This window comes from Palaemon carinicauda, chromosome 30 (genome assembly GCF_036898095.1).
Source record: "Palaemon carinicauda isolate YSFRI2023 chromosome 30, ASM3689809v2, whole genome shotgun sequence".
Taxonomy (NCBI): domain Eukaryota; kingdom Metazoa; phylum Arthropoda; class Malacostraca; order Decapoda; family Palaemonidae; genus Palaemon; species Palaemon carinicauda.
In genome coordinates, this window is record NC_090754.1 from 67,512,177 (window position 1) to 67,529,684 (window position 17,508).

The 17,508-nt window shown below is 41.8% G+C and overlaps 1 protein-coding gene across 1 annotated transcript in view; it reads right to left on the reverse strand.

The window, feature by feature from the left end:
* Positions 1 to 17,508, reverse strand: part of ebi (transducin beta like ebi) — an 80,349-nt gene that overhangs the window by 21,355 nt on the left and 41,486 nt on the right. The window contains exons 8-10 of the mRNA XM_068353995.1: positions 11,274 to 11,531; positions 10,927 to 11,054; positions 1,090 to 1,255 (exon numbers count right to left, since the gene is read on the reverse strand). Of these exons, the coding sequence (XP_068210096.1) occupies positions 1,090 to 1,255; positions 10,927 to 11,054; positions 11,274 to 11,531 (552 nt within the window). The remainder of the gene's footprint in view (positions 1 to 1,089; positions 1,256 to 10,926; positions 11,055 to 11,273; positions 11,532 to 17,508) is intronic.

The window sequence follows — 17,508 nt, forward strand, 5'->3', positions numbered from 1 at the left end:
TATCACGACGCGACAAGAGAACTTACTGAGGGTCAAGACCCAAGCTAACACGCGACCTGGCTCGGGACTAGCCTCAGGGCATGTATCCTTCCGCCTGGGGTAGTCCTCACAGAAAACGGAAGTAGGGTAAACTAAACAAAACTCTGGTCAGTTGAGAGGAGATTCCAGGTACCTCCTAAGAAAGTATTTCGAGGTAAGTCTCCGTGTTGGAACAACACATAATTAGCAGTTTCACAATAAGTACTCTCACAGTCAACGATTTCAAACCAACCGCATTTCTTTGTTTTTCACCATTTCCTCAGTCACGCACTGTCTCTCCTCCCGTGTATATCTCCTTCTTCAATCCATTTTATGCAGAATCACGTTGTGATGTAAAAATCCAGAACATATCTAATGAGTTTATAGTGGTTTTTGTATAAAATGTAAAATGAACATTACACTACCAAATATCCAACGGCTCAAGAGTTGCATCATGCTTCAGACTTACTCGGTAGAACTTTGTATGTAGACAGTTAGTGGTGTTGTACTGATACTTTTTCCTTTAATTTTCATCGTATTAATGTATTCATTGTACTGTATATAGGTGTTACTGTTATATCAACTACTGTATAGTACCGTATACGCAACACTGTACTTTACGGTATTACATCTACGTTTCAGTGGCGATGAATCGTGTTATGTGTACCCGTAGTCTTACAGTTGTGTGTGTACATGTACTGTACTGTACATTTACTAAAATGTGTTCAGTCATTAACACAATAATTATACTGTGATAGACACCAAGTAAAAACAACACTAGACAGTACAGTGGGTTACTTAGTGTGTTAGTCGACCACGCATAGGCATAGGTAGCGAGTTGGTAGGTTAGGAGTTAACCCACCCTAGGGAAGCAAGTATTCACAGATTCTCGCTTTTCGCTCTTATCTCTGTTACTTAACCTGAGGGTCGGCTGTATAAAGTATCATCCACAATCTAGCCAAACTGAATTGATGTTGCATCCACCAAGAGACAAAAGCACAGTAAAATATCAAGCAAATACTTTTACTAACTGAAGGATACTCCTCCACTCTATGAAAAAAAATCACTCACCTGCGTAGACCATATATGGACACACTTATCGAAGCTTCCTGATGCCAAAAATTTACCATCTGGTGAAAAGGCCACTGAGTAGACTGGTTCAGAATGTTTGGTGAGAGTATGGATGCATGCTCCACGATCTACGTCCCACAGCCGTACTGTCGAGTCAAAAGATGCACTGAAAGAGAAAAGAGAACAAATAAATAGGGGTCTGGCCCAAAAGTTCATTTTTCCAGATACTGTAATATAATTCAGCTCTAGTCCTATCTTGGCAGAGAGGATTTAGACGTGACGCCTTTGACATTTCAAACTTCTGTTGTATTCAGGTATAATCAACAATTATTTTCATTAGTTAGTTTATGTTACTGAACTACAGTAACTGAAAACAATATTTTATACAGCAATCCCTTGGCTATTGCGGGCGTTCCGTTTCAGCACCCTCATCCCCTGCGATAGCTGAAAAACCCCGATGTAGAGATATCTCTTTGGTATACTTTTTTCATAATTTCTAAAAATTTTCACACTTTTATTTTCTTTATAAATCTAAGATTTTATAAATCCCCATAAAATGTTTTTATAAATCCAATTATACACTGATATGACACTTTAAAACTAATGTTCCACTAACTGTATCCAACAACAGTATACAGTCAGCTCCTGCAATACGTGAGTTTATTCTTCGCGATTTTGCTTGTTTCTGACACAAAGAAGCATATAAACTATCAAATAAAAAAATCAATTAATTGCAAGAAATACTCTCGCAGCAAGACAATTTCAAACAGCCCGCACTCATTTGCACTTTGCTAACTTCACGCCACTTCCCTCTGTGCTCCCATTTCACTCTGATTCGTCACCAGAGTTGCCATTTCAGCACCTTTTATGCAAGATCTGCCACATTTCTGGAGAATCTAGCGAGTTCTTACTATCGGGCACGGTTTTGCTATTTAATATGATACTTTTCCTGCTGATAGTATGTATTATGATAAACTGGTTGCCTTCCAGTCTTTCTCACCAACTTGACTTATTGAAACCATTTCAGCTTTATCATTGTTGTATCTTAAAAAATGATCTAGCACTTTCCAAGCACGTTTTGTTAGTTCATGTAACACGTATTCAACACCAGAAATGGCAACCCTGCTTGTCAGTCTTGCATCATCTCTCCTCCTACGTCTATCTACTGATTCGGTCCTTTATGAGCAATCATGCTTTCATGTAAAAAAGTTATGTATTCGTATATGCAGTAGTAGTACAAACTATACTCCTGGACACTGTTTATATTTATGGGGTAATATACTGTAGAGTTATGATGTCCTACAGTACTCGCAAGAGACGACACAGACACATCAGGAGTTGCGTCATGCTTCGGGACTTCGTAAAACATCGTAGGAAGATGGTCAGGGTTCGATGTATAAAACATGTCACTTAGTAAATCTTAAAATGTATACATATTGTACAGTAAAGAATTACAGTAATGCATATTATTGTTTATTGTATATGTGGGCTATTTGTATGGTGACGTCGTCTGAACGAAAACCATGAACACTTAAAGTTCAGTTAAGTTTTACTGTAGTGATAGTACTGTATATATTACAGTAATATACACTACAGTATTACTAGACATGAATAACAGTGTTTTGGTCTAATACTGGGTAAAATTATAGTTCCAGTCAGAGCAACAACTACTGTACTACTGTATAGCCTTACCATATGCAGTATGTAGTGTACACGTGTGCACATGTACTGTACACTTTACTGACATATATTAATTTAATTACAAACTACTTATGCTGTAATAAAAACCAAGTAAAATCAATACTAGGCAGTACTTAGTGTGTTAATTATCTGAGTGGGCAATGGGCAGTGAGTTGTTAGGTTAGGAGTTAGCCCACCCTACATGTAGGCCACCAAATATACACCTGTTTCCATTACCTAGCCCTCGCAAAGAGTGGGGGTTGACTGCATGAAATATTCACATATTAGTATCATATTACAAAATAAAAATGGTAAATAGGTCTTCCATTGTTAACATGACTGAGACTACCAGATAAATAAGAATTAATTATGAAGATTTTTTTTTCTCTTGCTAAGAGAGAATTATTACTTGAACTATATTTTCATTCCACCATATAAGGAATTATTATTTAAATTTTAGTAGAAATATTTTGCTTATATTTCATTTAATGTTGATTTTCATGGCATATCAGTTTAGGGGCATTTTATCCCTGATACTGATAGTTTTTAGCTATGCGGTGCTTGAGAAATTATAGAATTTTTCTTCCAAATCCTTAGGTAATTTTTGTGCAATTCGGTTTACTTTTTCATAAACTGGAAAAGATATAGAGTAATGAAAGAATATATTACATCATTTGTAATACCTACGGTAATAATTTACTAACGTGTGAAAATTGAAATGCAACCAAAACAGTTATTTTTATTATTACAATCTAAGCTGGTTGGAAGAACAAGATGCTACAAGCCCAAGGGCTCCAACAGGGAAAAATAGCCCAGTGAGGAAAGGAAACAAGGAAATAAACTACACAAGAAGTAATAAACAATCAGAATAAAATATTTTACGAACCGGAACAACATATAAGCTATAAAACTTATAAAAAAACAAGAGAAAGAGTAATAAGATAAAACAGCATGCCCAAGTGTACCCTCAAGCAAGACAACTCTAATCCAAGACAGTGGAAGGCCATGGTACAGAGGCTATGACACTACTCAAGTCTAGAAAACAATGGCTTTATTTTGAAGTGTCCTTCTAGAAGAGCTGCTTACCATAGCTAAAGAGTCTACTACCCTTACCAAGAGGAAAGTACTTTTAATTTCTCAATTACCTTCATCGTCTCTTTATGCTAAATATGACAACTGTGTTTATAGGTAGTAGGTTGGCCAGGGCACCAGCCACCCGTTAAGATAGTACTACTAGAGAGTTATGGGGTCCTTCGACTAGCCAGACATTACTACATTGGATTCTTCTCTCTGGTTACAATTCATTTTCCCTTTGCCGACACATTCGCCAAATAGTCTGGCCTATTCTTTACATATTCTTCTCTGTCCTCATACACTTGACAACACCGAGATAACTAAACAATTCTTCTTCACCCAAGGAGTTAACTACTGCATTGTAGTTATTCAGTGGCCACTTTCCTCTTGGTAAGGGTAGAAAAGACTCTAGCTATGGTAAGCAGCTCTTCTAGGAGAAGGACACTCCAAAATTAAACCATTGTTTTCAAGTCCTGAGTAGTGACATAGCCTCTGTACCATGGTCTCTCACTGTCTTGGGTTTGGATTCTCTTGCTTGAGGGTACACTCGGACACTATATTCTATCTTATTTCTCTTCCTCTTGTTTTTTTAAGTTTTTATAGTTTATATAGGAAATATTTAATGTTACTTTTCTTAAAATATTTGATTTTTCCTTGTTACCTTCCCTCAATGGGCGATTTTCCCAGGGCTTATACCATCTTGCTTTTCAAACTGGCGTTGTAGCTTAGCAAGTAGTAGTAGTAGTAGTAATAATAATAATAATAATAATAATAATAATAATAATAATAATAATAATAATAATAACGAGTAGTTAACCCCTTGAGCGAGGAATTGTTTGGTAATCTCAGTGTTGTCAGGTGTAGGAGAATGTGAATAAGAAAGAGGTTAGCTTATTACAATTTGGTCTAAAAAAGAAACTTGCACGATAGGTAGTAGGTTTGCCAGGGCACCAGCCACCCGTTGATACTACCACTAGAAAGTTATTGGGCCCTTTGACTGGCCACACAGTAATACATTGGATCCTTCTCCCTAGTTAAGGGTCATTTCCCTTTTGCCTACAGATACACCACATAGTCTGGCCTATTCTTTACATATTCTCCTGTCCTCATACACCTGACAACACTGAGATTACCAAACAATTCTTCTTTGCTCAAGGGGTTAAGTGCTGCAATGTAACTGTTCAGTGGTTACTTTCCTCTTGGTAGGGGTAGAAGAGACTCTAGATATGATACGCAGCTCTTCAAGGACACTGCAAAATCAAACCAGTGCTCTCTGGTCTTGGATAATGCCATAGCCTCTGTACCATGGTCTTCCACTGTCTTAGGGTTGAGTTCTCTTGCTTGAGGGTACACTCGAGCACACTGTTCTATCTAATTTCTCTTCCTCTTGTCTTTTAAAGTTTTTATAGTTTATGTATGAAAGATTAGTTTTAATGTTATCAATGTTCTTAAATTCTATTGTTAATTACCGCATTTCCCGTGTCATAAGACGCTACAAGTGGTAAGACACGCACCATTAAATTAGCAAGGCAGTTTTAGGGAAAAAAAATTGAGGATTTTAAAAGTTTCTTAGCACAAATCCCTCGTCAGCGACGCTAGCGTGATTATTGTCTTGCACAGTTACTTTTCTTGTTTTGGGTGTACAGTGAACCCTCGTTTTATCGCGGTAGATAGGTTCCAGACCCGGCCGCGATAGGTGAAAATCCGCTAAGTAGTGACACCATATTTACCTATTTATTTAACATGTATATTCAGACTTTTAAAACTACCCTTTAATGTACAGAACACTTAATGCATGTACTACAGTACCCTAAACTGAAACAGGCACAAATATTACAGGCGATTTTATATCATGCGTTTCCTAAACACGCCAAAAAGCACGATAAAAAATGGCAACCAATGTTTTGTTTACGTTTCTCAGATCATAATGAAGAAAACAAGCGCATTTACTGTACCACATCTGTGTATAGGTTAGTTTTTGCATCGATTATATTGATTATTCAGTACAGTATGTTGATTTTGTTATTACCAATGTTTTACTTAATTTTTCTTAGGACTTCCAAATGAAATGATTTTCTTTATGACGCCGCCTGAAACGACGGCGTCATAAAGTACGCTCAGGAAACAACCACGCTCAAAACAAAGAAGGCATTTAACGCGCATGATGAAAGTGATAAATAATGATATTTACAGTAAAAGCTTTTAGAAAATATGTTATTACAAATATTATTTACCGTATCTATATAAAATCATACAAAAAAGAGAAGAGAAGAGAAGAGAAAGAGAAGAGAAGAGAAGAGAAGAGAGAGAGAGAGAGAGAGAGAGAGAGAGAGAGAGAGAGAGAGAGAGAGAGAGAGAGAGAGAGAGAGAGAGAGAGAGAGAGAGAGAGAGAGAGAGAGATTGTTTTACATATGTAAATGTAAATTTTAAACAAAAAAAAATATGATAGGTTACAACATGTATACTCTTCACTTTTAAAACCTTCCCTTTAACTTAATGCATACAGTACTAAACTAAAACAGGGACAAATTTTAAAATGTTAGAATATTAAAGTAAAAAATAAAGATTGTTACTGTACTCACCACGAAAGAAGTTCAAGAAAAACTTGAATGATGATGGGCGATGAATTTGCTGCACAGTAGAAATGATGATGATGAAGCTGATGATGTCTTCTACTGTGCAGCCAATGATAGTATTTTACGTCTCTTCAGACGGAGGTGTTTTTTCCTGGGACACCTCTTCAACTTCTTTCAGGGAAACTTCTTCAATTTCTTCCGAAGGCGTACTAGTAGCAGGAGGAACTGGCTCTATTTTGCGAGGCTGGAAGAACATTGTGATCGGAAGTTGCTGCCGCTGCTTCTTTTTTTCGCTCTAAGAGCATCTTGTAGGGAGTCATGATGTCATCGACCTTGTTGGAGAATTGCATGGACCGAAACCATATCCTCATCCCACTCTTGCAACATTTCTTTCGCCTCCTTCATATGGTTGCAGAACTTGGCAAGCCGTTCTAATGTTAAGCCCGTTTCTTCGACATTTTCTTGGGTCTACTCCTGCGTTTCACTCTCTTCTTCACTTGCCGATTTCGTCAGGTCTTCTAGGTCTGCGTCAGTTAGCGGCTGGGAATGGCAGTCCAACAACTCATCGACGTCTTCAGTCGTCATGTCGCCAAACCCGTCACCTCCAATTATGGCAGCCAACTGCACAGATTTGCGTATTGCAGTGTGTTGGATTTCAGACGGAGTAAATCCCTCGTCGTCGTAAACAATCTGGGGCCACAACTTCTTCCAGCTCGCATTCACGGTTGCAGGTTTCATCTCTTGCAGTGCCTTCTGAATATTCTTCAGGCACGTGGCTATGGTGTACAGTACTGCCGCCAGTACGCCTTCAAGTTAAAAATCTTCATCCTCATCATCTTTGGGCAGCATCCACACACGCAACGAGGTCCGCCAAGGTATTCTTCGTGTAGAGGGCCTTGAACGCCCTGATAACCCCGTGATCCATCGGTTGAATTAATGACGTGGTGTTGGGTGGCAGGAACTCAACCTGAACGCCCTCACGCGACAGGTCAGTTGCGTGTCCACCAGCGTTATCCATAAGGAGAAGGATCTTGAATGGCAAGCCCTTCTTTAAGAGATATTCACTGACTTGCGGGATGAAACACTGGTGGAACCAGTTGGAGGTCAGCATCTTCGTAATCCATGCTTTTGGATTATGCATCCAGTACACGGGAAGGAGATTCTTGTTTTTATTTTTCAAAGTGCGAGGATTTTTCGACTTATAAATAAGACCCGGCTTTAGCAAAAATCCAGCAGCATTGCCACACATCACGAGGGTAACACGATTCTTGAATGCTTTAAAGCCAGAGGCTTTGGCTTCTTCTTTGAACAGGAAAGTTTGCGACGGCATTCTCTTCCAAAACAAGCCGGTCTCATCCATATTAAAGACTTGTTCCTCGGCTTGTATCCACCTTCAGCGATAATATTCTTGAACGTCTGGTTCACGTAAGTTTCAGCAGCGGCAGTGTCAGCGGAAGCAGCCTCGCCATGCAGGGAAACGCTTTTCAGGGCGAACCGTTTCTGAAACTTCGCGAACCATCCTTTGCTGGCGGAAAAACGTTGTTTCTGACGCTGGGAATCAGTGGATGTCCCTGGTTGAGGTTCATCTACATCATCATCTTCTTCAGCATGGTCACCATCGTCGTCTTGAGGTTCCTTTGCCGCAAAATTCTCATACGAGCTCAAAGCCTTTGTTCGGATGGTGTTCGTATCCAAGGCTATGTTCTTCTTCCGGCAGTCAGCAATCCACACAGCTATAGCACCTTCCATGCGTACGATCGTTTTATTACGCGTGGTAACGACTCGCTTCGCTGATCTGCTAAAGGTGATTGCAGCCGTCTTTCTAATGTTCGCCTCGTCCTTCTTGATATAGCGAACGGTGGATTCATTGATTCCAAAATGGCGGGCTGCGGACGCATAACTTCTACCGTCTTTTAACATATCGAGAAGCGTCACCTTCTTAGCAATCGTCATCATCCTTCGGTGGCGTTTAGGCTCACTACCAGCCTTAGTAGAAGCAGAACGCTTGGGAGGCATTGTACAGTAGGGTTTAACAGAAAGCAACAAAAAGTTCAACTTAAAATCAGTCACGCACAGCACAGATTAAAGTTCACAAACTTAACGTCTACACAGCGATACGGCGAGAGAGAAAGTGGCCGCGAAAACCTAGATGCTGTGAAGTTGGAGATGCGGGCAAAACACCAATCACAGGCTAGATAACAAAACTTGAGTTCTGATTCGTCATCTATCAGCGCTTGAACCAATCACAACCCGTCCTATATGCTACGTAGGTTACCAATTCAAAGTACAAGATACCCTGCGTATACTGTACAGTAATAATAATAATAACAAATAATGATACTGTAATAATAATAATAATAATAATAATAATGATAATAATAATAACAATAATAATTTCAATAACAACAACAACAATAATAATAATAATAATAATGATAATAATACAGCTTTACGTACGCTATTTTACGCTTTCGTTGTAGGATGTGTCTCTCTCTCTCTCTCTCTCTCTCTCTCTCTCTCTCTCAGTACACTTATTCGAAATGTGATTTTTGCAACAAAGAATATTATTGGATGCAGTACTACGTACGTATACATACAAAAGATTCATGGAAAAGAGGCACATCCATTACATTTGTAGTACAGTAGTAGCCATCAGCAGCCTTACACCATTCTAATATGGTATGACTGCATCTGATTTGCGTTTCATGTTCGATTTAATTTTACTACGTACTGTTTACAGTACTGAATTATCGTATGATCACATTCTCTTTTCGTGTTTTATTTCTTTCTGTGCTTCATTATATGTCATATGTAATGCAATGAACAATCAGTAAGAGCAGATATTACTAATTACAGTATTATTGGAATTAAGGTAACGAAATATCGTATTTGGGGTCTTCAGATATCGCGGTATTTTCGAAATTTCCGGAAAATCCGCGATATGTATATATATGGGTTATGAAACAAATCCGCGAAGTGGTGAATCCGCAATGGTCGAACCGCGAAGTAGCGAGGGTTCACTGTATTATGAAATGTCTAAGTTAATATTAATTAGCTCTATGCCGATTATCCCAATTTTATTACATATTCATGTAAGAAACCACTAAACCAGTCGTAGTTTCCACCACAACTACACATTTAGTCAGGTGTTTGGTGTTTCAAGTGTTGTTTACATAAAAGCAGAGTTGCCAAAGGTTCATAAAAAAATTTTTGAAGAGGTAAAATTCTAGTACTATTTCCAAAATTCCTCATATAGCCTATAAATTTTCACACAAAATGTAATTATTGATTAAAGAAATCTAGACATTCTTTTAGGTGGAATAATTTTGCTAATGTTTATGTGGTTCTAGGTCTAGTTACTTTTCTGCAAATTGGTAATACTGCAGTCAACAAACAGAAGTCTTTTTCCAAGGTCGTATTCAGCAACTGTCTATTTGTATTATTTCCTAACTCAAGCAACAAAGTCATTATCAATATATTGCTTTATTACAAAATATCAACAAAAAATGACAAAATAGATATATAATGCATAAACAACTATAATGTCATAGCGTCGTCTGCTATGAGACCATTAGTTGGCATGTTTTCTTGTAGAAGGGGGTTAGCGAGTCATCAGGTGATTACCAAAAAGAACAAAAAATAGCTACTGTACTTCATTAAAGGAAGTGCAATATAAAAACAAATTAATTTACGACATATAAATGATAATTGTAGGTTTATATTCTCTCCTCGTCAGTTTGAGTGCTTGTATGTCAATAGTTGGGTGTTTGATGGGAGTCAAACTCCCTTATACAACTTTTTCTTAAGTGTTAAGATGCAGGGTGATTTTGAGGGTAATTTTTTGTGAAAAAAAGTACGTCTTATGACACAGGAAATACGGTATTTCTCTTGTAGTTTATTTATCTCCTTATTTCCTTTCCTCACTGGTCTATTTTCCCTGTTGGAGCTCTTGGGCTTATAGCATCCTGCTCTTCCAATTAGGTTTGTAGCTTAGCAAGTAATAATAATAATAATAATAATAATAATAATAATAATAATAATAATAATAATAATACATGACAAAAAAAATTTTTATGGGTGAAAATTTGTGGGTTGTACAATCTGAGATCGCAAGTTACACGAGTATATATGGTATAACTGTAATTTACTCTATCAATTTTTAGGCCCAAAAACTATGATTAAAAAAAATCAAAATATGAAAAATAGAAATCTTATCTGCACCCCACAATCAGCGATATAGATTTACATATATCCATAAATTTGCATTATAGAGAAAAAAAACTTTTCAATATCAAAAACTAATCACTAAAATGTAAAATCACATCACAAGGTAATCATTTCTTACATTAACACATGACAGCAGCACCTTATACAGTATTTAAGAATTTGGCATTCACTGATGGCTAACAAAACATAACACCAGTGTAGCAAATGGATTACTCTCTGGCATAACATCCAATGATTTGCAAAAATTTAAATCTTAACAATAAAGCTATCTGATCTTTACCTTGCTAATATGAGGTTCATGCTTGGGTTATTTGTACCAGGACCAGTTGGTGACCATTTTATAGTGTAAATTTCTTTACTATGTGCCTGCAAATCATGCACGCAAGAATCCTGTCGCATGGACCAGATCTGTAAGATATTAATAAAGTAAATTTGCTGAAATACATAAAATACATAATTTGTTCCTAATTACTTGGTAATACAGTAATCCAGCTAAAAATTACAATAACAAAAAGTAGCTTAATATATAAAAAAAAACCTTAAATAACTAACCAAATAAAACATTTACCAAACTCTGCGACTTGGTGCATTTAATTTTGTAAATGTCCACGCCCATTCAGGCATTACCTTTAGTGTCATATCATCTGAGCAAGATGCAAGGAGATTACCCTGTGGATCCCACTTGATGGCATTGACTTCATTGGTATGCCCTTGGAATGACTTGATAGGTTTGTCTTGCCCCAACTGGCAAACATGAATGCACTGGTCAGTGGAACAACTTGCAAATGAAGTGTTACTCTGCCAATCAACATCCAATGCAGGCGCGGAGTGGAAGGCAAACTGCTGCGTACAATGACCTGAAGAAGCGTCCCAAATAATGGTGGTCTGTAAAGAAAATGATAGTCATCATGGACGACAAATGGCCTAAAAGGTCCCCCAGAGGATCCTTCTTCTCTTCGTTCCTCTATGCATGACAAGGGACTCAAGCTGGATTTGGTTAGTACTGCTATGGTGCCACCCCCCCCCCAAACCCCTGGTTTTCCACCACAAATGAAGCTTCATATGCTGACTCCTCTACTGCCATTACCTCAGTGGTTACGAAAGTGATCCCAAGGTAACTGAACTAAAAACACTCATTATATAAAAGGCAAAAACCTAAGCAATATTGATGATACAGTATAATTGACTGCTGAAATCTTATGAGTACTGTATGCAATATTTACTAAATAATTTCTAACAAGAAGGAATATCCCCCAGATTACTTTAGGACATATGTACCAAAGAAATTACTAACTACTGTGCCTTGCATAATCCATTGCTCTCATTCATACCTTTAGTTCACAAAAAAATAATCTAGGTCGATTCTAAAAGTTTTTATATATATATATATATATATATATATATATATATATATATATATATATATATATATATATATATATATATATATATATATATATATATACATATATATACATATATATATATATATATATATATATATATATATATATATATATATATATATATATATATATATATATATATATATATATATATATATATATATATATCACATTTTTAGTAATTTGAATTTTTCCTAACATACTTACCGAGAAACACTTTCTTAGGAGGTTACTGGTAACTCCTCTCGAACGACCAGAGTTTTGTGTAGTTTACCCGACTCCCGTGTTCTATAGTGACCTGATTAGCGGGAGAGAACGTGACCTGGGGGCAATGCCCGATGACGGTCACGTGGCTTTGAGCTTGACCCGGCAGTAAGTTTTATGTAAGGAACAATACTCGAGGTCAGTGAGGCACTGCGGGGATGGTTGGGGGGGGGGGCCATAACTCGAAAGTGTTTCTCGGTAAGTATGTTAGGAAAAATACAAATTACTTAAAATTTGTGATTTGTTCCGACACAGAGACTTACCTCGAAACACTTTCTTAAGAGACTTACACTTTAGGAGGTGGGAGTGCCTCCTAGAGCTAGACCCCGATGGACAGTAGGATAAACTACACAAGGGACTCATTAAGTGTGTTATAACACTTATCCTTCCAAATAAACCTTGTTGTGCTTGATGTATATTGGCGATTCTTGAGGTTTGTATAATGAGCGATAGCTCTGAGGACGACTGATAGTACGAGAGAAAGGGGGAAAAAGGCGAAAGCGAAAAATAAGCCCACTTTTGTCTAGATTATTTGTGGTTCACTATCAAGCCCGGGGCCTAAGTCGTCAAACCGAATTGAAGGCTGAGATGACCGGCCCTATCGAAAGCCCACCCCGGGACTTCCTCGTACCGTCCTTGAGATAATGATCGGTGAATGTCGACTGGTTAGGCCAAGTTCCTGCTCGAAGATCCTGAGCTAACGACATGTTCTTTCAGATGCAAGGGAGGTGCCTAGAACTCTAACATCATGAGCCTTGGGTTCTCTTGGCACTGAAAACCCCTCATTTGAGGGAGTTTGTCTAATTCCTTGTCTGACCCAAAAGGAAACTGTATTCTTGGAGATGTTCTTTATCATTTTACCCCAGGAAACGAAGAGGTTCTTAACAGACGGGTGGAGCTTCGCCGTTCTTTTAAGATACTTCCTAATCACCCTGACGGGGCACAATTTCAAAACTTCCTGGTTTCCTTCATTTGGGATTGCTGGGATAGTAAAGCTCTCCAGCCTCGGAACCTAAACTGACGGATCCTGTGCCTTGGCGACGAAGGAGGGGACTAACTTAAAGGTTGTCTCCTTCCATCCTCTAGAGAGCTCCACCTCATATGATAATCCCTGTAGCTCGCTCACCCTCTTAGCTGAGGCTAACGCTAACAAGAAGACATGCTTTGAATGTGAGAGTCTTGTCAACGATGTCTCTTAGGGGTTCGAATGGTGTTTCTCGGAGCATATCCAGAACCCTTGCCAGGTCCCAATTCGGGATTCTCGGGGCAGAAGGGGCCTGATTGCTCGAAAGCCTTGATGAGCATGGACATCTGTCTTGAAAAACCCAGAACTATGCCTTTCAGGAGAAAAACTTGACCAAGGGCAGCTCGAACTCCCTTAACCGCTGGGACTGTCATGGCCAACTTATCCCTGAGATGGACCAGGAAATCCACTAAAATGGGCACGGATGCTTCTAAGGGTTCTACCTTCTTGTCCTTGCCCGCTTAACGCACATCGTCCATTTGGATTGGTAGACGGCCGTAGAGGATTTCTTCAGGTAAAGGGTCATCCTCCTAGCTGTCTTGCTTGAGTACCTTTGTCTTTTCAGGAGGCGCTGGATAACCTCCAGGCGCGAAGACGAAGGGCTTGTGGGTTTCGTGAAACTGCTGAAAATGTGGTTGTCTCCATAGGTCTGGTATGTTGGGAAGAGTCCAGGGAGGGAGAGTGGCGAGACTCTTTAGGTCTGCGAACCACTCTCTGTCCGGCAAACAAAGGCGCTACCAAAGTCATCTTTAGGTTGGTTGCTGCCCTCACCCTGTTGAGGACTTGACTTATTAGGGAGATGGGGGGAAAGTTGTACACGTCTAGGTCGTCCCATCTGTATTGAGACACGTCCTCCAATGCCGCCTTCGGGTCTGGGACAGGTGAACAGAATACGGGGAGTTGTTCGTCCAACCTTGTGCAAACAGATCCATTACCGGGGCCCCCACATCTGAATGATGTCGCTTGCCACTCGTGGGTGCAGGGACCACTCCGAAGCTACTACTTGTCCCGTTCTGCTAAGGCCTGTCAAAGGATGTCCAGGGTTTCCCGTCTTGCATGCCCCGTTTGGTCTACCTTCCAACGTGTGGAAATTACTTTGGGCCTTAATTCCCTGCAGGAGTTTCGCCGCTCTATAGCCTGTGCTGGGATCGCTATTGTGGGTTACAACTGTGTCTATGTGGGTTCTTCCATTTCACACGTTCCTGGCCTCAGGAAGGGAAAAATGAGGACTTCTTCTGGGCGGTGTAGGCTAGAAACTTGTTCCAGCCCGAGGTCCAAGCCTCCACCTCCTGTGGGACGGATTCCACCAGGCTATTGTAGCTTTTAATCAAGGTGAGTACGCTCCTATACGCGGAGTCCTCCATCGCCGACGTCGTCTCACCAACCACTTCCTCCGTCCTGCGATGGGAAGAGGCCGGGTCACGGGCCCTTCATATCTTCTTAACGTATGCAACCACAGTTGCATTGTCTGACATCAGGGCCACTGAATTCCCTTACAAGTCTTAAGGGAAATGTTTGCAGGTTTCCTGGACCGCTCTCATCTCTAGGACATTGCTGTGTAGGGACTTCTCCCTTTCTGTCCAAGTCCCCTTCGCTGTCCTTTTCCCCGGAGGTGCATTCCCCCTCCTTCTTTCTACCCGTCCGTAAACTGGCGGATATCGGAGGTTGGGAGGACATCGGCATCCCTTTTAGAGTGTGTGACCGATCCTGCCACCACTCCACGGCTTGTCTTGTTTCTTGCCGGACTGGCACCACTTTGTCTGGGGAACGTCTCTGGTTTCAATTCTCCGTCAAGTTCCATTGAACCCTCCTTAGGTTCTGTCACCCGTGTGGAGCTAGCTTCTCTAAGGACACCAGATGTCCTACCAACCTCTCCCCATCCTTCATTCTTCTGGGATGTCCTCGAAGGAAGGGAAGGAGAACTTGGTCCGGGTTGTCCAGACTGTCTATGGATGGGAAAGGCCTTGACCTGTAACGAATCCAGGGTTATTCCCAAGTAAGTTATTCTGTTGGTTTGGGTCAACTGAGATTTAGCCGGTCTTCCGGGGCACCTTGTCCTACCCCTACTAGGACGTCCTCTCGCTAGCCCCAAGTGGACGTCCTTCTAAGGCATAATACAGAGCTCGTGATTGTAGGCAGGACTTTGAGCTTACACTGGACGGGAATTGCCATGGCATCCAGAACCTCCGTCCCATAGGCGTAGCCCTCCGTTATGACGGGCATAGTCGTGGTGGCGAGGGCCTCCGTCCTGTAGGCGGGGTCCCCCGTTATGACAGGCATCGCCGTGGTGGCGAGGGCCTCCGTCCTAAAGGCGGAGTCTTCCGCTAGGATGGGTCTTGCCGTGGCGACGAGGGCCTCCGCCCTGTAAATGGAGTCCTCCGTTGGCATGAGCTGTGGCGACGGGCACATCCGCCCTAGGTTGTGGACTGAGGATGGGTACTGCCGTGGAGGCGAGAACCTCCGTCCTCCTTGTCTCACTTCGAGGGGGAAGCAGCTTCCGTGAGGTTGCCCGACGGAGGAAGCCGCCCGTCGACCGCTCATCTGAGCTGGCTCGACGAGGCTGCCCGTCCAAAACAGCGATTCCCTACACTAGTCAGGTAGAGTCGTCTATTTGGCGGCCTTACGCCTATCCGATGGGGACCTTGACGGGACCCTCGGGTCATTCTACCCTCTGCGCCCGACGTTTCCTTCCTCCTCGAGGTCCTGGACGACGGGACGGGCTCTTCCGTGAAATAGTTCGGCGGAGGTGCCCGTCCCCGTCTATCATCTCGATGGGGAGACCTGTCGAGGCTGCCCATCCTAGGAGACGGCTCCCTCCACTGAGCGGATTGAGTGGCTCTAGGACGGGACTTAGGCCTACAAGACGAGGTCCTCCGCTCCTTGGCTGACTCTCTGTCGAGGCTCTTGGAGGCCCTTCTAGGAGGACTGTCTCCTGCTCGCTTAGGTATCAAGCCTGAGGTCCTAGTTAGGTCCCTCAGCTTGTTGTCTGGGATTGAGACCCATCCTCCTCGAGGTCCTGGATGACGGACGGGCTCTTGCGTGAAACAGTTCGACGGAGTTGCCCGTCCCCGTCTATCATCTCGATGGGAAGACCTGTCGAGGCTGCCCATCCTAGAAGACGACTCCCTCCGCTGAGCGGATGGAGTGGCTCTAGGACGGGACTTAGGCCAACAAGACGAGGCCCTCCGCTCAACGGCTGACTCTCTGGCGAGGCTCTTGGCTTGTATGGAGGGGAACGGGGACTTCTCCTGTCCCGAGATCCTGTGGGAGACCGCAAGGGGAGTTCCTCCACAAAGATTGATCTCTCTTCCTCCTGTGTCGCCCGATGAGTCTGACTTGCCTTCGTACTGCGACCTCATACTGGACTGTGGCTTCTTGGGGCTACACCGTAATCCTGACGTAGATGGCAGAAGAAAACTCTCTGGGACTGATGGCTTTGCCGGTAACCACACCGTCGAACGAGCCATGAAGGGGAAGGACTAGCCTAGGCCCTCCTCCATGACCAGTGGGGACCTCAACGGCGTCCTTGGTACATCCCAAGCCAGCGGATCCTTCCGTAGCTGACGCGCCTGAGGCCTCTACCCGTTAATCTGGTGATAAAAAATGGAACATTATTAGGCCACATAGGGTCCTCCGCCGAGAAGCGGTCCCTACGAGAGAGAGTCGCGTCCCTCGGACCCCCACACACTTACATGCAGGCGCCTGATCTGCCCTGGACAAGGAAGATTCCCCCACAACATCACTCCCTTGGGAAAGAGGCACCAACTTCTTACACTTCAAGGACTTACCTTGTCCCCCACTCTGGGTAGGGGAAGAAGAATGCACTCTACCTGACCCTTCTCCTGCCGACGTCGCAGGGGAAGACAAGCTAGTTTCCCTAGGAGACCTCTTCGAATCCTTCTTCTTCTTCGTGCCGCATTTCACCCATTGGACCTCGCTCCAATCGGCACATTTGGGACACATATCTGACGGCGAACAGGCTTTGACAAGAAAGCCCTGCACGATTTCCCGGCTCCAAGCCCAGGACAACGGCGATCGTGCTCCATAGCACAACACAAAGATCGCTAGACACAAGTATAATGCAAAGGGAAAGCACTAAAACGCCTGTAAAAGCACAAAGGAACGATCATAAAAGAACACAGTTAAGGCACTAATCACTCATGAAGGA